The sequence below is a fragment of the Passer domesticus genome, chromosome 1 (genome assembly GCF_036417665.1).
Source record: "Passer domesticus isolate bPasDom1 chromosome 1, bPasDom1.hap1, whole genome shotgun sequence".
Classification (NCBI taxonomy): domain Eukaryota; kingdom Metazoa; phylum Chordata; class Aves; order Passeriformes; family Passeridae; genus Passer; species Passer domesticus.
Window position 1 is genome coordinate 52979334 of NC_087474.1, and position 23507 is coordinate 53002840.

General features: G+C 37.7%; 1 protein-coding gene across 19 annotated transcripts in view; it reads left to right on the plus strand.

Moving 5' to 3' along the window:
- The window catches only part of LOC135300682 (mediator of RNA polymerase II transcription subunit 1-like), a 27353-nt gene continuing 3846 nt past the window's right edge, over positions 1–23507 (plus strand). Inside the window, exons 1-16 of one of the 19 annotated variants that reach the window (XM_064420392.1) lie at positions 1–300; positions 1947–2706; positions 2965–3408; positions 5025–5257; positions 12485–12589; positions 13742–13826; positions 14175–14229; positions 14644–14776; positions 15845–15873; positions 18198–18269; positions 18363–18437; positions 19599–19669; positions 20025–20090; positions 20491–20599; positions 21292–21416; positions 21763–21875. In XM_064420392.1, coding sequence (XP_064276462.1) covers positions 5183–5257; positions 12485–12589; positions 13742–13826; positions 14175–14229; positions 14644–14776; positions 15845–15873; positions 18198–18269; positions 18363–18437; positions 19599–19669; positions 20025–20090; positions 20491–20599; positions 21292–21416; positions 21763–21875 — 1113 coding nt within the window. In that variant the 5' untranslated portion in view covers positions 1–300; positions 1947–2706; positions 2965–3408; positions 5025–5182. The other 18 variants (XM_064420437.1, XM_064420388.1, XM_064420402.1 and 15 more) reach the window with 18 other exon arrangements.

Genomic DNA, 23507 nt, shown 5'->3' on the forward strand with positions numbered 1-23507 from the left:
CCGGTTCCCGGAAGGGGGCGGCTGCTTCCGTCTGAGGCGCGCGCGGGGCCGGGCCAGGCGGGGCGCGGCGGGGGCGGGTAACGGGCGGGCCGTTCCGGTGTGGAGTCGTGTCCCGCTTGTCCCGCTGCACTGTAACTCCGAGCCTCAAACGGCAGCTGCTTTCCTTTCCTGCATCTCCTCCTTTGTTTCAGCCGAAACTCTTTAGGGAGATAGGGACAAAACATTGTAGCTCGATGTCTGTCCCTCCTTCTTCCCAGCTAATCCCCCATCTGGAGAGTAGAGGAGGCGTGTCCCGCCATGGTAAGGAGATAAATTCCCGACATCTGTCGTTAGGTTTATAAACACAATTATTTTTAGTGGAGCTTTCTCCACAGGGCACAAGTGTAAGCTTGAGAAAGCATTTAATATACTGAGTTTAAGGAAAACGATCACTGGCAGAAGGGAACATGAAGCAGTGAACCTCTTAAGAGTTTTGATTTTGTTTTTGGTTTGTTTTATTTTTTTTTTCTTTTTTATATTAATGGACCACTCCATGCATGGAGGATTTTATAGATGCCAAACAGAACAAGGAGAGAGGAGAATTTCCATGTTAATTACAATCGTTCAAATAATAATTACAAGAGTGCCTTAATAACTGTATCTTTTACTGCTAAATTGTGGACATCAAGAGGAGCTTTGTGCAAACACAACATCATTTAAACTCATGATGTAAGTGATGTAATGAAACCTAAGCATAATATGCTATATCAAAACTGACTGCTCAGTGTGTGTCTTTGTTTTTTACACTATAACCGTTTTGAAGCATCCCCTCTTTCACATAATTGTTTGGCTGAAGGTAGTTTCCAAGTCTGGAAATTCCAGATTTTATCACCTCAGTTGAAAATTTTGACCTTGGTGTTCACCTCATGGAGCCATTGCACTTGCAAAGCAGGTGCACTTTAAAATTTTTATAGTTCTCTGTGGTCTGTTTTCTGAATTTTTTGACATCTTCACATTTTGATATAATTTAGCCAGTGTTTAGTCCATATTCTTCTAAAATTTCATTTTGTTGGTCTCACATGTCAGTATGAGCTAATTTTTGCAAATTCCTGAGAGTCTGAGCAACTGATAGCAATCCAGATGCAATTAATTCTGATTAAAATATCAAAATACATCCATTTACAGAAATACTGGATTCTGTTAAATGGAAAGGGCAGGGGAAAAAAGGAGGAGAGGAAAGGAAATCTAGTAACATTGAGTCAACCAAATGTCCAAAATAGAACATTTTTGATATTTCATGAAAGGGAAAAATTTTAATGATATCTGTGATTAGACTTTTCATGAGACCACGAAAAGGTTGGAAGAGTCTTTGTGTGATCCTGTACAAATATTGATTCAGGGGTCCTCAAGAAATCCTGGCTCAACTTCTGCAGCCCTTTGAGTATCTCTGTGCTGTATTACTTTTTAATACTTATTACAGAATGCTTCTGTTGCAAAAGAGTGGGTAAGTCTTAGTTAAAGTCTCATTAATACTGGTGTCTGCAGCCATTCGGTATTTCCTTATTCCTTAAATACTAGAGCTAGTCCAAAATAACCTTTGCCCTGTAAGACATACAGTGTACTTACCCAGATGTTGGTAGCAGCTGTTTCACTCTCTGGAAATGCTCCTTTGCATAGATTGGTTTGGGTTGGAAGAGACCCTAAAGATCATCTAATTCCAACCCCCTGTCAAGGGCAAGATGACACCCACTAGACCACATTGCTCAGAGCCCCATCTAGGCTGGCCTTTAACACTTCCAGGGATGGGGCATCCACAGTATCTCTAGGCAACCTGTTCCAGTGCCTCACCACCCTCAAAATAAAGAATTTCTTCCTAAGATCTAATCTAAATCTAATTTTTTAGTTTATAACCATTTCTCCCTATCACTAATATGCTCATACAAGACATTGCTTTTTTTACCCTTTAGATACTGGAAAGGCCTCAATGAGCTCTTGCCAGAACCTTCTGTTCTCCAGCCTGGACAACCTGAGTTCTCTCAGCCTTTGTAGGAGAGATGCTTCAGTCCTCTGACCATTTTTGTGGCCTCTTCTGGACTCTCTCTAACAGGTCCACATCTTTCTTATGCTAAGGACTTCATACCTGGACACAGCGCTCCACTTTGTGTCCCATGAAGGCAGAGTAAAAGGGGGACAATCACCTACCTTGATTTGATGGCCACCCCTCTTTTAATACAGCCCAGGATACCATTTGCCTTCTGGGCTGGAAGTGACCTCTCTCAGTCCTTCTCAGCTTGGTTGCTTTCTACAAGTTCTTCTCCCAGTCTGGACTGACGTCTGGCATTGCCCTGACCCAGGTGCAGCACTTTCCACCTGGATTTGTTGTACTTGAGGTTCCTGTGGACTCGCTTCTCAAGTTTCTCCACCTGGATATGATCTTGTCTTTCTGTTGTGCCAACTGCACCACTCAGCTTCATGGATCTGCAGACTTGTTGGGGTGCACTCAATCCCACTGACAGTGTCATTGATAAAGATATTAAAGATCCCTGTACCAAGATGCACCCCTAAGGGACACAACTCATCACCAGCATTCACCTGGACTTAAGAGCACTTTCCACAACTCTGTATCCATCCAGCCAATTCCTTATGCACTGAATATTCCATCCATCAAATCCATGTCTTCAGTTTGGAGATACGGATGTCATGTGGGACCAGCTTACAGAAGTCTAGGTAATTTACATCTGTCAGAGTTTGTTTTTCAACTGTTGCTGTTGCTCATGGAAGGCCACCAGATTGGTCAGGCATGATTTGCCCTCAGTGAAGCGATATCAGCTGTCTTGGATCATCTTGTATTGTATGTGCTTAACATTGTTCCATGAGTATCTGCTCCGCAGTCTTCCCAGGAAGGGGAAGGTCTCTGGTATGTCCTTCCCTGGGTTGTCCTTTCTCCCCTTTTTAAAAATAGGAATGATGTTTCTCTTTTTCCAGTCACCGAGTACTTCACCTGACTGCCAGGGTTTTCCAAATATGGCTTGGCAACAACATCAATCGCTTCACTCAGGACCCTGGGATGCATCTCATCAGGCCCCACAGACTTGTGGCTATTCAGTTTCCTCAGGTGGTCTTGAACCTGCTCTTCACTTTACAGTGAAAAAAACCCCAGTTTATAGTATACCTTTCATTTTTTGCTTGGCTCTGTCCCCTGGCACCTTACCTAAACCAAGTGGAAAAAATGAACTCTTTAACACAAAACTAAAAGAAGTATTTCCATGAAAATAATTAATAGAATTAATTAAGAATTAATTAAGAATTAATAATTCCTATTCAATTGCTAATAAATGACCATTGTGAGAGAATCTCTGGTGCACCTGGAATATTTTACGGCATGACTGGCTCCACCGTGTAAGAGAACAACTGATCAGAGGAGAGTAGGTATTGCAACTACTTCACTCCATTGTCTGTACAAGAACCTAGGGTTCACAGCCCAAGGCAGCAAGAGGTTTGAATTGCTCTCTCTACCTAAAACCATACAGGTAGTGTAGTAGACATTTGCAATGTGGCTATAAAGGGTGTAGGTAATGAATGTCCTTTGTTAGGTATTAGCATATGTGCTATTACAGCTCTGCACATAAAACTCTTGACGGGAAAAATTATGAAGAATAATTCGGTAGAGGTGTAATAAATTGTGTGCTAGTAGTACTTGCATTATGTACTTTAATACAACTAAGAAAGCAACTGACAAATATTTATTTAAAAAAGCTAAAGATACAGTGGACATGTCAGATAAAACATGTCTGAAACTTTGGGAAAAACACTGATGTGCAACTTCCATTACCACAGAGCAAAAAAGACTTGCTCTCTTTACTTTAGCACATATTTAGTATCACTTAATTTATATTTAAAGTATGCATAATTTAACACTGTAATTTTATCTTAGATTTCTATTGACATGAATAAATGAACCACATTCTTTGGAAAAACATCTTATCATACATAAAATATCCATTCTTCCTTCAAGTGCTTAATAAATCTTCCAGGGTGAGAGAGACTTAATTTTTCAAAGGGACAGAAGAGTAAATGAACAAAAACACTTACTAGTTCTCAAGAGCACTCTCCTGTTTCAGCCCAGAATTGATTACCCTGGCATCTGCTGGGTCTGTGGGTGTGTGGGCCTTTGTGTTGTGAAGTATTGCTGAACTGAAATCAGTACATGGACGTAGGATTTCCTGGTATTATGGTTAATTCTTTGCTTTTAGACTAGTGGCACAACTTCATTAAAATTTATTAAACAACACTTTATTACCAGTGTGTAAAGATGCATAAAATGTGTTTGTGAATTAATGGAGTTTCTAAGTAGCAGGCCAGTTGAAAAGAAATCACCCAGCCCAAATCCACATGTATTCTGAGCAGAATCACCCCCCATTAAAAGGAAAGAGCTAGAAGCTTTTATGCACCTTCAGTTTGTACTAGCTGTGAGAAAACACAAGTAACGAGTGAAGAATATGCTAAACAATTACTTGACTAATTATTAACATATTTCTCAAGTTTGTGACTTTGTGTGCTTTTCTGTGCTTTTGTGTAAGGAATAGTCAGATTTTAAGGACATAATACTCTTGAGGTATATAACTGGCATGCCCAAGGGCAAATTTGTGATGTAGCTCCCACTTTACACAACCAAGAGAGATGGCTGCTTTGAGGCAGTGGTGCATCAGCTGCTTGGGGGGTGGTCAGATCTCCCTCTGACTGTACCCGTTTCTCTCTGAAAACTAGCAGGAAAATCTGATATGACAAAGTTTATTTTGGTGCCTGCTGTTAGGCAGTACAACTCCAGGTCCTAAATGACAGACTACTGGATTGGAATTCATATAATCTTAATTCTACTCTGTGTTGGTTTTGGCTGGGCTAGAGTTATTTTTCTTTGCAATAGATAGTGTGGGGCTATGCTTGGGATTTATGCTGGAAACACTGTTGATAACATTGGGATGTTTTAGTCACTGCTGAGCAGTGCGTATACAGCCTCAAGGCCTTTTCTCACACTGTCTCGCCAGGGAGGAGACCGGGAGTACACAAGAAGCTGGGAGGGGATACAGCTAGGACAGCTGACCACAACTGTCCAAAGACGTGCTAGATGACCCATACCTTATTGAGTCATGCTCAGCAATAAAAAGTGGGAGAAGAAGAAGGAAGAGTGGGGACACTTGGAGTGATGGCATTTCTCTTCCCAAGTAACACATGGTGGAGGTCTGCTGTTCTGGAGGTGGCTGAACACCTGCCTGCCCATGGGAAGTGGTGAATTAATTCCTTGTTTTCCTTCACTCAAAGCGCGTGGCTTTTGCTTTCCCTATTAAACTGCCTTTATCACAACCCTAGAGCCTTCTCACCTTCTGGTTCTCCCCGCCCTCCCCCCACCTTACTGCAGGGGAGTGAGTGAGGAGGGTGCAAGATACTTGCCAGCTGGGGTTAAACTACAGCATACCCTCGCAGTGTCGCTAATTTGCTCTGATCTTGGCCAGTCCCTCCATTTTCCATCCCAGCTTTTATCTGCCTTTTACAATTACAGGTTAAGCTCTGTAGGCATAGTCTTTCTGAAAATTATACAAAATTTTCAGAAAGGCACAGTCTTTCTTTATGTTTTTTTCAGCACATACAGCCTGGGGAATGTTTTTGTGATATGCGCAGATAAATAAATATGCAATGCAGTACAGATTCTGAATGCTACAAATCAACACACATAAAGAGGTTGTGGACATTTGTTCCTTACTCAGTGCAAGGACATATATAATCTATCAGCTTCCCAGAAGCTTCACATCATCTATGGCTCAAAACCTGTCACATGTGTATCCCTACACTTGCAAACAAATATATACAACCTAAAAAAACCATAGTGGGATGACTGTAATTAGATTTTGGGTAATAAGATTCTTGTATTTCCTTAGCTCTATTATCTGTCCAAATGACAATATTGTCAGTACTCCATCTGAGATAGTCATAGTTCTTAACATTTAGATCTTTCTTAACAATTTCAAAAGGTTCATCCCCAAATGCATCATTCCTATAGAGAAAGTGAGGTTAAGTGACATGAATAACAAGGAATTAATGAGTAATGATGAGTTTGCAGTCATTCATCATCAACAGAGCTAGGTCAAATTATATCATTCTAGCAGGTGACTAGGAATCTGGAAATCTGAGAGTTGAGGGTTACGGCAAAGTTGGTTCATAATACATAAGAATGGACAAAACATTTTTAAGACCATCATTAAGGAATTACCAAGTGTCTAAAAATATAAAAGCATTAAAATGTATCATTGAATGTGTATTGCATGTATTTATAAGAAGCCTTCGTAGTTTAATTAGCTTCAGTTTTAAAACATAAGATATGAAAAGCAGTGTCAAATTGTTTAACCAACATAGAATGATGTAAAATGTGTACTTTATATGGAGTTCCTGTCTTCATGGCAGCACTGTAACATCTTCAATTGGAATTTGTTGGGATTTAGCTCCTTTATGGTATTGCCTTTCCTGAAAAATGAGTCCTTCCCACATGCTATTTTATTGAAATCAGTATTTGCCACTGAGCGCTGTTTCTTTTTTAAGTCTGCATGTTATATAATCCATATCCTTATATATATTCAATCAGAACCCTTAAGCTGAATAATCTTCTCCAAACTAATATTGGTTTAAAATTGCTTAAAGTAGACCTAAATTCATCTCACTTTTCTGTTATTAAAAAAGCACAAAATTTTGTATAATTTTCAGATTTTAGTGTTGTCCATATAATTATTTAATATTTTCCTTTTTTTGTATTTTCTGCTTTTCATCTCCTTCTTTTTCTATTAATTCTGGTCTTCATACTTTATATGGTTTCATACTTATATCATGTTGCTTTTAATGTCTTTTTCTTGTGATTTTCTAGTCCCTTTCTCCACCTCTTTCTTTCACTGCTAGTTTCCTTCTTCTATGTGCTACAGGATATGCTAGAATAGAGTCAGGTAATTTGCAGTCTGGTTTCTAGTTCTGTGGCCACTGTTTCAGGAGTCACTTCCTCTCCCCATCTTTCTGCATCCCAGTCTGGAAAAACAATAAGCTGGCTTCTGTGTGGTTAGCTTTGAGGCATACTGGTGGAAAGTTCCTTTAAGCAGAATGTTTGTCTCTCTGTATTACACCTCTTTTCTACCTCAGTGATCTCCTCAGTGCTCATCATTATTTTCAGCCGTTCAGCTAATTCTTAGCTCCTGCTTCTTCTTCTCTTCTCCTCCATCCCCATCTTCTACCAGTAATATTTTCAATGTAGACCTTCAGCACAGTATGGGTATTACTAATTTTGCCATTTTGTGCAGATTGTGCCAGCTACATTCACTTTCTCTTCAGGGGGAGCTGTGGCAGCTCTCAAATGATTGGTTCCATTGATTTCACGTTGACTGATGTCAGTAAAGAACATGAATGATGGTGCAACACCTGATTTTAGTTATAAAAATTATCACAAAACTCTTAGGAATATAAGAGATGTAGAAAAAGCAACAAATGTACAGTTATGAATAGCAATCATGGTGTCCTATGAAACCCTGTAAAGGGCAAATGCACACACGTGAAGGCAGCCCTCACATGTTCTTTCATGAGGTTATTTGAATTGTAGTCACATGGATCTTGGGCCTTTGAGAAAATATTTAGACAATAACTACTTGGAGATTATAATACTAATGTCAAGCAGAAATCAAATGTTAGCCATATCTTGACTGTGAGAAAAAGATATGCCCTGTCTGTGTCAATGTGTTTCTACATCTATGGTAATTTGCTATGAACCTATTTTTCTGATGTTTGTCTATACAGCCTTTGGCTTTGAAGAATTTTAATCACCTTCAGTGAAAAAGCAGGAAACAGTCAAATCCTGCCAATGTTAAGTGTCTCAGACTAAGTGCCAGAAGTGCTATTCAGTAAGTCGTGAAGTAAAATTGGCTCCGTCTATATGGCTGTAGTGAAATAAAATGCAGCCACCAACATTCTGATGTTCCTCTCAGGAGCTAAATATTCACAAAATGTAACTGTGGAGAGGATTTGGAGACTGAATGAAAGATGACAAAGCATACTGTAGTTTTTATGGGTTGTAAAGCCATAAACTATAGACTGTACCAGACTAAACAATAGGTCATAAAAGTTAAGCAGCACTTCCATCCTGCCCTAGATGGAAGAGCACCTAAGATAGATAAAGGAATTGTTTCAATGCTCATTTTTTGTAAACACTGATTCATGTTCCCGTTACATGTCCATTTTATAGCTGTCACTGCTGATCACTCTAAAATCCGATGGCACTTTGTGAAAGAACACAGTTTTAACTCTGACCTCATAATTACAGCAACATCTCTTACACATCATGCAGTTCTAACTGGAACCACTGTTTTTCACCGAGTGCCCAAGGCTTCAGCTCTGTATTTATACTTACTGTGGGCTGTCATGTAGCTGCTGTTTTCTCTGGTCAGCAGTTCAGCTGAGGGCTTCTGGAAAGATGCAATTCCAATAAAGTGCTGGATGCAGGCCAGTAAAGATATATTGCTGGGGATTTATTTTTATTTTATGCTTTAAATGAAAAACAATCAAGACTGGACATAGGAATAATAGAAAAAAATCAACCTCCAGTGTGCCAAAAGAAACCAGAAACAAAAAAACCCACCAGTATTGCACTGATTTTGGAATATCTGGAATATTTTCTGAAATGATGTCACTAAAATGTATAGAGAGTAAGCCAAGTTTTCTTATGTTATATAATAAATCTAGAGTATCTTTGCTGAAAAAAATAATTGAATTCATGCAAGAATATGAATGAGCAATATTTTGATTCTTTCTCAGAAAAATTACCATTCAATTAAATGAAAAAATCATCAGAAATGTTATAACTATGAAATTACAAAATGCCATTTTCATATGAATCACAATGTGCCCAGGCCATGCATTGTGAAGCATATTAGAATCAGGAATTAGCAAGATGCAGACAACCATGACAAAAATCAACCAAGTAGTAATAATAACTAATTTCTCAAAAGGTGCCTGAAGAAGCATACCCATTTTACCCTTTAAAAGGGAATAAGATAACTTGCAATTATTTAAGAGCAAAAGAGGATTCAGTCTGGGGACAACTTATTAAGTAACTGTGCACATGAAAGATTCTTTCAGCAGCAGTTGAACAGTCAAAGAGAGAGTAATCCAGAGCAGGTGGGCACATAGGATTCATGCGGTAATTCCGATTTTCTAGACTCATGATAATGCGTGTCCAGTTGTTTTTTTTTAATTCCACAAACTGACCCAGTTAGACATTTGTGTATTTAATATGCCTGAGAAGCTATAATTAGACAATTTTTAATTATTCATCACTCTTAACTCTTCTCTCGAGTGCAGTAATTCAATATGACAGTTCTGAATAAGCAGCTTGTTGTGAGGAATTTTCTGACAATGCTGAAGGTTCTGTTTCTCATATGTGATTTTTTCCAGTCCTGCAATTTTATGTGAAGACTAATAACTGTCTTAGAATATTTGTCTTGTTATGAAAATCTGGCACTATTTCTATCCTAGAAAAATGATACAAATTCATTTACCTAAATACATACATTTGAGCACAGTGGAAAACGGGTTTTTGTTTAAAAGTTAAAGTGTATTTTAGGCTTATCAGCCATACTGTACTAATTAAACTTGAAGTCCTCTGTTTATTTGCAGAACAGCTATTATGCGGATCAGGTAAGCTGTGGCATGTTTCCTTCTGTCCTTCTGTTATTTTGGAAGTGTTCTCTTCAAGATAGTCAGCAAAAAATTTACTTTTCTGCTTATTCAGGATGTGATCAAACACTGGAGTTAGTATCAAGATCACAGAGACTCCAAAGAGCTCTGGATAAACATTTATGAAAAATATGAAAAATACCACAAAAATATTAAGCCATACCAAGCTGTGGTATGTCATATTTGCACATACCCGTTCCTGTGATCTGGACTGAGGCAACCTACTTTATATGGGCCATAGTACATGTTCTTGCTCAGCAGAAAACATTCCAATAGATTGTTCAAACAAACCTAAGCTAAAATGACTCCCTAGAAATGCTGAAAACATGTTATTAAATTCATGCACCAATTAACAGGTAAAGCTTATGATTATACCTGTGATTATAGCTATGATTATACCTGTGTTCACTGCTAATGTCACGTTAAAAAGTAAATTAGTATTTAATACCATACACCAAACTAATAATTTTACAGAAGAGTGATTTACCATGAGTGTGGAATTACATCATCAATTTACTTCATTACATTTCGCCTCCTTTTTAAAAGCTGAGGTGCAAATATATTTAACTCACTCAGCTGCACTGACTTTCTCTAATTAGTATGCTTGACACCTGTCTGGAGAAAAATACTACTTTTTGACATATACTTCTCCTGGGATTCCTAGGCCCATGCTTAGTTTTTTTCTGTAATCTTAGTGAGGCCAATGAACTATTTAGTTTCTACTCAAGTTCCTACATACAATTCAAAAATACTCTATTTTATGTGGTATGAGACTATTTCAAGCACTGCAGCATGACAGATAATAGCTAGAAGCAGGTTTGCTCTAAGGTATCCTGAAACAGAGCCACCCAGGGGTTATGTAGGAGACATACTCTTCTTGCTGTAGACCTTGACATTCCCAAGTAACTATATTTTGAGCTAGTGCCTGTACAAAGGTCCAGGATTAACCCTTGAACCTCACACCACCATTGTGCACTGATTCCTATGTACAAGCAGACTGCAACCTGAGATGGCCACAAAATACACAAATTTTTGTGCAAATACAATGCAAACATTAGCTGTACTAGTTTTTAAACTTCCTCCACTAAAAAGCAAGACGATCAACCCCCTTTTGGAGTGCTTTCCTGTTTTGCTGAGTGATTGTTACTATCATACCCCCCCTGCCTTTGTCCCCCAGTTAAATTCAATCTCTGAGAATACTACACCTTCTGAAAAGATGGGCATAGACATTATGCTTTAGATGTGGAAGAACATGGCTAACAGGGTACCTCTTGTAAATAGTAGCAGAGGTAATATTGCTGTGCTTATCAAGCCCCAAATTCAAACACAAACCCCTGGGGACCAGTTTTTTAAAGGAGCAAGACTTTTGCCTTGCACAGCACCTATGGGTGCTGTGTTGCAGCTGCTACAAATAGGAACCTTGGTTTCTTGCAGTGTGAATGGAGATACAGGGTGGGTTGCAGCCCTTCTATCAGGATGAAGGCATGGGCGAGTGGGGGCATGTTCCTAGCAAGTGTGCTTGCAAGAGCTGGTTGGGGTCCACTACTTTCTCGTCCTCCAGCTGGCTGAAGAGGCCTGATTTATAGGGAACTGTGCTTGCTGTTCTGTCATCCTCCCTGCAGGAGGAAGAACCTGCCAGTCCCTTCTCACTATCCCTCCTTGCTGTATGCAAAAGGACATCCTTCTCCTAGTCCATCTCCCCTTCCCTATGTAGTGCTTCTGGCTCAAAGGTGCCAGATCTCCGCAGCTGTTGTGCCCACTAAGTCAAAGAAGCCCTTTGTAATATTTCTGGTTTTGGGGCAGAGCAAAGTGGGTGGCATGTTGCAGGACTCAATTTCTTCTTATTAATAACTTTGGATTCTTCCTACCTGTCTCAGATTGATGTATAAGGAAATTCACTCCTGCTTTTCTCCTGATGGAGGTAATGGTTATGGAAGTATCACACCTCAGCAAACTTTCTTTGTACATCTGGATTCTGTGTAAGGCCAGAAAGAGTATTTATAGGGAGACAGATGATGGACTGAATATTTTCCTTCTCCCAGCCCTATTCTCATTCCTTGCCATCCCCAAAAACAAACAAACAAAAAAATTGAACCCCTTTATTGAGATTATCCTCTGCAAAAGCACAGGATAATTTGTGTTGGAAGGGACCCTTAAAGACCATCTACTCCAACCTTCCTGCAATAAGCAGGGACATCAACTAGATCCGGTTGTTCAGAGCCCTGTCCAACCTGACCTTGAATGTTTGCAGGGAGGGGGCATGCACAACTTCTTTGAGCCATTTGTTCCAATGTCTTAACACCCTCATAATAAAAAGTTATCTCTAATTTTTTATCTCTAATTAAATAATTATCTCTAACTTTTTATGTCTAATTAAAGTGAGCTTTAATGAGCTCTAGGTGGGTGTATCTGGATATCTCATGTCTGTGGCAAAGCCTTGGTATTTATAAAGAATACACATAAGAAATTGTGCATAAGTAAAGAAAGTCTAATTGTTTAACAAACTGAAGATTTGGCTGCACATCTGTATTTAATATTGAGAACACTTGCCCATACAAATCTCCCTGTGCTCTTTTTCTGTCAAGTCTTACAAAAATTCGATGTTTGTATGTGCAAAATTCAAGTAAAACATTTTTTTGTTCCTTCTTTGAAGCATAACATCTATGAACTTAGCAAGGTTTTACATTTGTCCTCCTCCAGCATTTCTGGTTGCCATTATATTTAGAACATTTTGACATGTTTTTCAGGTGTTGTGACAGCTATTTCTACAAATGCTTTAATGGAACAGTTGCGTTTAAAATACCAACACAGGCCATGGACTGAAACTCTGAAACTTGTTTATTTTTGCATGGTAAGAATCACAGGTTAGGTGAGAGAAGGATATGTGGTATAAGGATATGTTTCCGAGGTAGTTAAAAAATTACCTGACTTTCAAATACAAGCAAAACCAACCAACCAAAAAACTCCATGCAATTGAAAACCAACCAAAAGATAATCCCCAGAAAAACCTGGTGCCTAGTATAGCCTGGCTCCCCATTTTTCTTAGGACAATGGGTTATGAAGTTTCCTGCCTAATTTTAACACTATAGGGGTTGTTTTTTGCATTGTTTTATCTTGTTTTAACATTGTTTTAACTATTCAGGAGTTAGTACTGATTGTCTATCAGTTGAGGCTACATTCATTATCATTACCATATTTATAGTATGTAAAGACAATTTATTGCCTACAGGACTGGGGTTTCTAAAATACAGAATTTTAGAAACTGGTCTGAAATCTGCTATCTAGACTTTCTGCTGCTGTGATATACCATTCCATGCTTCCTGCCCTTCCAGTAGCTAATTTAAGAATGATCATCGTAAAGAGTAGATTAGCACAACTGGTGTGAACTCAGTATAAACATCCTATTTGTTTCCATACTTATTTTTATTAATGCTTAACTCAAGCCTTATTCTGAAAAAAATGTCCTGAATTTGAACAAAGTGAAAACTCTTCAGCAGTGAGTGTTCTTTGTTAATTGAAGTGTGGAGTATGAGAAGTTTTCAGGCAAGATCTTGAAGAGAACCTGGGAGAGTTTGCTTGCTACTGAAGTGAATAGCTTTACAAGCTGAAACTTGTATTCTAATCTAACCAAGTACTCCTGTGGCACTTACCAATCTATTCACTCAGGCAGATTTTTTCTAAAATAAAAACACAAGTATTTTCTTAGTTTATCCCTAGCTTCACAATGAAATTAGCTGACACATCTAGTGATCAGCTCAAAAGATAGGGGAATGGAAAGCCACTCCTTGCTCCAAAGACATCTGGTATGTAATTACTGCACAATAATATCTTGACAAATCCATCCAGTGCTGCCATTTCAGAGATAGCTCCAATCATAGGTAACCTCTGTGTTTGACAAAAACAAATAACCAGAGGTTTGCTGTATGGAGCATCTGTATGCTGTGTCTCTTAGCTAGTAATTTAAGGAATCTTTCTTTGTCTCTTGTTTTCACAAATGTGCTAGGATAACCCACTTCGAAAGCCTGTCAGTAATGCTCCAGATGGTCTATTGCTTTCATGCATGGAGAAGATAGAGAGGACATTAAATGGTAATGAGCTGTTGGATAACTCAAACTACATTTTTTTAAATATTGTGTGGAGTCTACCAATCCTTCTCTACTGATGTTCTTCACAAAGAGGTCAAATGAGCAAATACAGAGGTGGATAAGAAACAAGAGACTTGTGACTTGTCTTTGGGCTAAGCCTTCAGGCTATAACTATTCTTAAAGCCTGAGAATATTTTCTACGCAGCACAGCACTTATTAATCATAATAGTTGTCATTAATAATAAGTCATTCAAGAGGTACTATTTTCTTATTACCTAAATCATATCCTCTAAAGCAAGAAAATACTGGTTCTACTTCTTGATCATTGCAGTTTTTGTCTGGTTTTTGCAGCTAAATCCATGTTTTCTGTGATGAACGCGTTGGAACTTTTATCCAGACAAAAAGGGTAAGTTTGTTTAGGAATAAATGCAAATGAGCAAGTATGGGCTCAAGTCCAGAGAGGAATACCATCTGGATGGCTTGTCAACAATGTTATTTTTTAGCTCAGTGTTCTAATGCATTGTATTTGCCTATTTTGATTGGCCCTTTGTGGAGAAGGTTTCTGGAAAAGAGAGGGTATAAATGCCTATATCCTAAAGCTACAGATGGAGGTTAATAGGTTTGAGCTGACTAACATGATAATGTAAAGAGCAGAGCACAAATACATGCCTAGTTGGATAGTTTTCAGAAGCTGAGCCAAGGAAAAGTTATATTTGAAGCATCTCTGGTGTCTCTTCCCATGACCAAGTGAACTACACTAATTTCCTTTTTTAAGTGACAGAATTTTTATGTATACAATTTTTTTTTTTCTTTTTCTCAGACTTACTGTTCATGTTAGCCCAAGTGGGACCACCTGCTACATAACATCAATGATGTTTTATGTAGAAATTCAGCTGGAGAAGGATGGAGATGTGATGGATGTAAAGTTGGCTCACTTTGAAGAAGCTCCTGTGGTAAAATTAATTTTCTCTGTCTCTCATGACGCTGTACTCTCCCACCTGGCTTCCAGCTGTCATGTCAGAAAGGTTTTGACTTCCTTTTGGTCTTGTCATACATGCAATCCTATTCATGACACTGGCTACCTCTTTAGGCATCTGAATCTCTCACCTAAACGTACAACTCAATTATAGATACTAAATACTCTAGTGCTAAATATTACAGTAAAAGTCAGCTGACAGACTCACCTTCCAAGAATTTTTGGTATCACACATAAATATTTTTATTTTCATGCTTCAATGTTGCCAGTATACAGTAAATAACAGGGGCTCTAAAATATTTTCCTTCCAAGGTTTAGTGCAATATATATACTCAGTGGATGTCTTGGAGCTATTCTGTTTTTTATTCTGCCTTCTTTAGGAGTATTTGTATTTCTACTAGTAGGGATGTTTTTCTGTCAAAATTTCTATTAAATTATTCACAGAATATCACCCTGAAGTTCACATATCATGTTCTGCAGTTGTTACAGAATTACAGACAACCCTTCAGGTCAAAGATATAACAACAAGATGTTGTGGGGGGGTGGGGAACATAAACTCTGGATTTTGTCACTAAGTATCCAGATTATTACATTATTACTGTTATTACACTGGAGTTAATTTTGTCCATAATTTTTAGTTGAAGTCAGCCCTGGAATTTCAAATTGTTCATTTAACAGGTCTGTTGATCAGTGAGTGATGGACAATATCACTAGAATGAAAATGCATATTCAGAGCATTTTAGCACAATCAATAAAAGAAAAACTGGCCAAGGTGCAATTTTCTTCCTGAAAGAGTATGAGCAAACTATTTCTGTTAATTTTATCCTCTTTCACAGAGCCTTTGTTCTTCCAATTATTATAGTAGTATTTTTTTAGCTATTGCACTGTTATCTTGGTTTTGAGTGTTGGGGAAGTTTTTTTTTATGCTAACTGTACAGCTACTTAAAAGTAATGGGGATCAAGCTTATCATTACTAATGAAGTGCTTATAGAAGATTTATCGCAAATGGCAAGAAAGATGAAACTCCTGTCTCTTATTCCTGTAGGTTTGTGATGATTTGGTCCAGCTTCTAAGGTAAAGAATCACATATAGGGTTTCATGTTGAATGGAAAGGAATTCCTCATCTAGAACCATTCATTCCAGTGTAGAAACTGAAGAGGGGGAAAAAAAGAAAAGGGAAAGAGGATCAGGGAACAATAATATGAATTCAGAAAACAATAGAAGTGACACCATTTTGGATTCCATTTCTTGTGGGAAGTTGGTTCCAATCCTCCATATTGGAAGTTGGTTGTCATTGCAATATCTGCTTTGAATTTGTAAATGCAAAGCTAAAACTGAAGCAAATATAATTTTGTAAAGGTACTCCAGGCATTATTTATTTCTCAAGTCATTCCTTCGAATACATCTGCTTCAATGGAGCAAGGGTAAAGAGTAATCCCCAATATGTTGGCTCTAGCTGCCAGTCAAACACAGCCTTGGAATATTGGCCTTTGTCTCGATTGCAAGAATTATAGAACTACTTGGACCCATAGTTTTGGTAATGGACAATTCAGATCATGATCATGACAATTCAGAACTGGCAGATTTACACATACAAACTAGGTATTACTTTTCCTCTCCTCCTTCCATCAAATACTAAATAGCCCTCGTATTGTCCTTATGCAAATACTTTAACTGCTTACCCTTCAGACTTCTCTCACAGCAATGAAAGCAAGGAGGTATCACATGGCCTGAGATTCTTTGCAAATGCACAGGGGGAGATGTGACCCTAATTTTCTCATGTAGCAGTAAGGCACTATATATATATATATATATATATATATATATTTATTTATTTATTTATTTATTTATTTATTTATTACCACATTTTGTTCTGTCTGAATAGTTGCTGCTCCAGGTCAGGCCACCACTTTAAGTCTATTTACAAGTTCTTCAATGAATATGGATAATAACAACAATAACAATAATAATAATAATAATAGTAGTAGTAGTAGTAGTAGTAGTAGTAGTAGTAGTAGTAGTAGTAGTATATTTAGGAAATTGGATTCTTAAATACTGTGGCCGAATAGTAGATAGAGAAGGTAAAAAGAGAATAAATAATCATTGACCTTTAGTGTTTAATCTCTCTTTTATATTATTCATAATCAGTTTTTTCAGTCCTCTTTTCCCTCAGAAATGAAGTTATATTAGCTTTATGGATGTAAACAGCTATGACTTAAAACTTGAACTTGCATTTTCCTAGATTTTTGATTTCCAGTGATGTTACTGCCAGCAGTTTGGTTCTGAGCACTGGCATATAGTTACCATTGGTACTGTGGGTACTACTTTTCTGCCTTCCTGGTTTTGTTAAGATTTGTCACAAAGCACAGTTATCCCTTCTACACCTCTTGGTGTAGTATTTTATTTAGTTGTAAGGCAGTTTGTTATATGTGTAATGTTTCCTGTAAGTCTCAAAGTAACTATAAAATTAAGATGAACCAGCCAGCTAATGCACAGTCTAGTGCTGTGTCTGTTCCTGTACCATGCATGCCTGCTTCCCTCCTTTTTCCCTGCTTCCCCATTAGTCTAGCTGGAAAAAAAACAGAGGAGAGCTGAGTGACTTGTTTAGGTTCCAGGTTTGAAAGAGTTTGTCCCTGTGTAAAAGTTCAGGCAGGCTTATTTTGTCTCTGCTGATCCACACTACAGCCACATCTGCATAGGAAAGGAAGTCTTGAGCTGTCTTTGTGACTGCTGCACCAGAGTCTAGTAAGGCTTATAAAACTCACGTAAAATCTACTTAAGCACAGGAGTAATGCACTTAAGCACAGGTGGGTTAGTCTGAACACTGCTCCGCACTGCCACACCAAGTCAAGTTCCACAGAAATTCTGGGGTTTGAGCAGTCTGAACCATTCATTTACAAACCAAGCCATTTGTCCCTTTTTTTTTTTCTTTTTTTTTTTTTGGTTGATGTATCTATTAGTTATATTTAAGGTCTGTCTCTCTCACATGGTGCTATGAAGTGCGGCATTAATACAATTTTGATATTTTAATGAAAAGATCAATATATGCATGCAAGGTCTTAGGGAAGTAGTACTACATGACTAGCTTTATTGGAACATCAGGAAAAGTGTTTTGCAGTTGATGAGCTGTCATATTTGCGTTTCATGTACAATTATTGCTTTCAGTAGTGCCTACTTCAGTGCCAATTTCAGCTGCAATTACAGTGCTTCTTGCAACAAAACCAAAGGTTTACATTTTCTGGTATCTTCTAAGAAAATTAAAATCAGTACTGCTACTTGATCTGATAAGGAGGGGGCCACTGTCACTCTGAAATGGTGCCTTTTCTATCAAGTTATGTATAAAAGAGTTATTTTCTATCTCATTTAGTAGTGTGATAGTCATTATTTATTTTTGTTAGAATGAAGAACTATGATGCCTTTGGCAAGATTCTAGAAGACCTGTCAAATATGTATCAAATTCCAGGAAACAGGTTGTAGTTATTTTTTACTCAAAAATTTTTGAAATCCATAGTCTAACTTTTGTTTACTTACAAAAATAATAAATTGTCTTTTTTCTCTCCCAGCGAAATGAAAGCTAAGGGATATCTTGCTTTGCAGGCCCTTGAAAAAGACCTTTATTCAATGTCTCTTCTTGACAGGTAACTTACAGTCTATGCCTTTGTCCCTTTACCTCTACCCACACCCCTTCATTTCACTAAAAACAAAGTTAACTGACCTAATTATAGAGCAGGATGTGGAAGGCTAATGAGTTTTCTCCCACTGGGAAACTTGAAGCCTTTGTCAACCCCAGACAAGCAAACCAGTCGATCTACTGAACTCCTGTGCTTTATCTAAGGGACTTCCTGGGAAACTGGTTGGTTACAAAGCTTGGGGGTGTGTGCACATGACCACCCACTGGGAGTAAACAGCGTGTCTGAAAGTCAGCAGTTATGTTTACATCTCTCTGTGGCAGAAGTAAAATAGACCTCTTGGGATTCTGCTGTTTGGGTATCTCATTTTGTCCTCAGGTTTTAGATCAGGAGGAGTGGGTGGCAGCTTTTCTCCTCCCTTTTGCCATTTGTCCTTTCATAGAGTAGAATTACAGACAGATGGGGAACAGTTTCCTAAACCTTCTGGTAATTGTATAAGGATTTTCATTATTTTCAATAAATAAGAATTGAGGGCAGTGCTTTCCTTCTGGATTTTTGAAGTATATTCTCTGATACCTTGCCTATTAAGTTACATACACACATACCTTGGCAGGTATGGCCTCCTGTAACTTGAAACACCCTCTTGGATTATTTTTACGGTTTTCCCTTATGAAGCATAATAACACTATGAACTAAAGTGCTGTATCCTTGCTGTTCAATGATATCTCAGTTAATATTATTTATAAGTTAAACAGATTATTTGTCCTGTCTATGCTGTAAGTCAATGCACTGGAGAGTTAGTGCACAGCTATGTAAATGTATGGCTGTATGTATTCAGCTATATAAACACTCTTGAAATCAGAGAGTGGTTCTGTCCAAGTTAGTTTATCCAGGCTATTTGTTTGTTCTTTTTTCAACCAGTTGCCCCCCTTAATTTCTGGTAAATAGCACACCATAGTGCAACATGAAAGAGCTCAGATACAGGGAAAGTGGAAGCCCAAGTCCCAGAAGTAATGCATGTGTGGAGTTGTGGTCTTTTGGAAGCTGGACATACAATCTACTTCCAGGAAAACATTGTCTTCTTTCGATTAAGAATACAAATTAGAAATTACATTAGCCTAGCTAACAGTGCAATGCAGGAAACACTAATTAAGATGTGTTTTGAAACAGAACACAGGATCTAAACAGAGTTACTGAAGTACTTAATGGAAAAGTAGGACACCTGCTGCCAAGAACTGGAGGTGATTTTTTTCCTTTTTTTTTCTCCCTTCCCCCCCCGCCTTTTTCTCCCCCTTTTTTTTTTCTTTTCCCATTTCTGAATTCAAAGAATTGTAATCAAAACACACTACTGAGTTGATCTTTCTGTATAGGAAAGATCCTCTACTATAAATAAAACCTGCTGTAGTGACTTACTGTGCCTGTATTCTCAGATAACATACATATATACAGAACATATATTAAACAGATATTGTAAGTACTCTTACAAGGAATCCCTTCTGCCCATCTACAGTGTTGGTTTTTTCATCTTTATGTCAAGGCACCCAACATATTTCCTCTACTGACTTGCATAGTAACCATTATTTTTTTATTCCTCAGGAACCCCAATGAACATTGAATTTTACATTTCTCCCTATCAAGTTTTGGAAGCAGAACTAAATCATGGTAAAGCTATTTCAGCTATTCTGCTCTTTCAGCAGAAATAGCTAACAAGAGATTTTCAATACTACCTGTTTCATTTAGTAAAGTTAACTAATGAAAGCTCAGAACTAAAGGTTAAAATTCTAGTTTAGTAGAACAGTTTATGTGATGCATTTTAGCACAGTTTTAATGTCCCTCAGAAAACTACATTCCATGTTTTGGTTGTTGATTCAGCTATTGCTGCTATCATCTTTGGGCAACTTTGGCTTTTTGGCTGTGGTCAGTGTAGGCTTCTCTTCACTGCCCACACCACTGTGGCTCAGTTGGACCTGACTTTCCAAGTCCTTACTATTGTATATTTTGTATGCATAGGATTAATATACACTAAATTAAGGAAAATAATGCCATTCTCTTTCTCCCTCAGGTTCCCAGGTATGTGGAACTAAAATAGTTGTAACTGTTGAAGGCACAGATTCACTCCACAAACTGCCTCTTTCTCCATTAATTATAGATCCTCATGCTGGAGAGGACAGGTGAGACTCTGGACACTTGTCAATACAGAAATGGATTTACAAGTCCCTGGCACTGACTTCCACATAAGTTACATTTAGTCTCTGCTGAAACAGAAAGTTCTGTTTCATTTATGGCTTTATGCTCCATAGCTACACTGTCTATAATCTGTGGCTTTTATGGTTTTCCCAAATGGATTTTGAAGGTATTATGTTCATATTTAACTGTGTCAGTTGCATTGAACTATGAATTTATTCATAGATTTGAAGCCAGAAAGAGACACTGGAGCAATATTAATGAACTTCCTAGTATTCAACAAGATATAGATTCACAGTAAAGAAAGCATTTACTGAGAGATATTACACCTAAAATACACAAAATAGTTTGTCATCCCACTATGGGACTGACACCTCATCTCTCCCTACCTCAGTGTTGTCTGGAGGGGAAGTCTGAAGTAACTTTCTGAACTAAAATACTTTAAAATTATTTGTAAAAAACACCACCCAGTTTCTGTGTCTCACTTTTCCTTTCTGTCGGTTTTCACATTAACCATGTTTTAAACTATTAACGTTGCATTTAAAAAGCAAAACACTTCTCAAGTTCCATACAAGAAAATGTATGGAACACAATAAACTGCTAATAGTGGCCTCGCATTAGGAATCCTTGTTATGGCAATTTCTGTAAAAAACTTTCGTTCTGACAATTTTTTTCCTAGCAACCCTGCTTTTTTGCAACTGACTGATGAACTAAGCATGGATTTGCCAGCTCATTTTGTTCTGAAGTTTCATCAGCCTATTCCAGTGTCTTCATCCAGTATTGAAGAGATACAGAAGCTCACAGGCTTGTTATAATTGTTTTTTAAGACTAAGTACTTCTGTGACTATGCAATGCTTATTTGCTTTTTCCTTGCCCATGTTAAAGTTGCAAGAAGTTGCTTCTTGGGCAGAACATATTCTGTTCTACCAGTCCAAGTGTAACAACCAATGCAAAACACAAAAATTCTAAAGCTACGACAAGTACAGGCAAAGTTAAACACTCTACCTCAAATTCCCAATAGCAAAAATGGGGAATAAGAAATAAAATCAATATTTTTGTCTTTTCAAAACATTGGGTTTGTTTTTAATAATAGCTTTCATAACCTACTGTCTTAACCTAATTGCTAATAAAAATAATGACCTGGTTTCAGGAATTCAGATTTCTGGCTTGAAACTAGCTCCACTGTATGAGCTAATTGTTCAGTCTACTCTTAAAGAAAAATGCAGTGAAGACTTGTCTACAAATAAATCTTGTTTCTTTGTGGTAAGTATAGTGTGCATCTGATACACACTGTGCTGTTGCGCAGGAGATAGATATACTGAATTACCATTTCCCCATAAGCAAGTAATGTAGGTTTCCCAGAATCCCAACAAAAGGGCTCTTTAGGAAATAGTTCAATTTACAAAGCAGTATTAGAGCCTTTCATGTAGGTGAGCATCTCATGCTCATTAATAAAACACTGTGTGCTTGGCTGCTAAAGTCATGCTAATTTGTCTGTAACCCAAATATTTACTCTGCTAAAAATTGCTCAGAAGTTTATCATTAATGCCTTAAAAAGAAGGAAACTTATTTACTGGTGTGAAGAGCAAGTCCCAAGAAGGTACTTACCTAGACTTTTGAAGATCTTTATCATGCTGCATGTCACACTGTTTTAACAAAAGGGGCTTCTTAATTAGATAAGAGTGGGATAATTGATTCCTTTTAAAGGGACTGGCAGGAAGAAAAATATAAAGTGTTACAACAGTGATGCCAACTGCTATCTAGAGACAAGGTTGTTTAACTGAAGAAGGCTTTCCTTTTAATAACTGCATTATTGAAATACAGTTGCATTAGATGTTAAGTTTTAGAACAGAAAGTTGTGGCTAAGATGCTTTCTGCCAGATTTATGTATAGGGCAACTACAATACAAGCTTCAAAGATCTAATTTTTTTGCTAGGAAACATTAATTTTGCAATTAATGGCAGCAAAACAAGAGGGTACTTTTTTTCTGTTCTACTAGCAGTGTTCGTAGAGCTCATTGCCTGCTTAGTTCTTGGACCTCGAGGTGGTGGTACAGAAGGTAGTAGTAAATTTACACCATGCTAAAATAATGTTTGGCAAAGCTCTTATCTTCTGGAAGATGGAAATAATCTTTCAGTTCTATTGGATGCACATGAAAGGCTCTGTAACTTTTCAACAATTCCCTAAAATATTTGTACTTGGTGGGAGGTTTTACTTCTGAGTTTAAAGATTTTATTTCTAGAATTACTAAATTGTATTCTAACCTTGAAATGAGTGTAGGGGAAATATGTTTGATCCATGAACACAGAAGGAAAAGCTCTTCAGCCTTTGTTAATGTAGGCCCTCCTCATTAAGTGTCCTGCCCTGTTCTTGAGGGGACATTCCAGTTGGCATCCTAAAGTAGATAACACCATACTCCATGTCTAATTTTGTCATAGAATCACTGTTAACAAGGACAGGTGGTAAATTTTTCTTACTATTTCCTCCTCATCTTCAAATGAATCGTGAGATATTCCAGCCAAACATATCTTTCCAAACAAAAAGTAGTAGTGATGGAGGTTGGAACAACATCTGATGTCCAGAAGAGATTTCCAGCAAAACTGCTATCCTGTTTGTGCAACTGTCAAGCAGCATTACTATGATATTATTATTTTGGCCACTAACATTTTTATAGCCTATAGGGCTCTGAAAAATATTTGGAAGAACTGATGACACTTGAACTCCTGACCACTTGGCTCTGGGTATATTTGCCTAATTTGGATGTATTTGGGAGGGAGAGTGGATCTCATTTAGCTTCTGCTAAGGATTCTACTAGAAATGCATAGGTACCATGGACGTGCTAGAAATGTATCTTCCAAAAATATTTTTGTTGTAGATTGTACAATTGCCTGATAA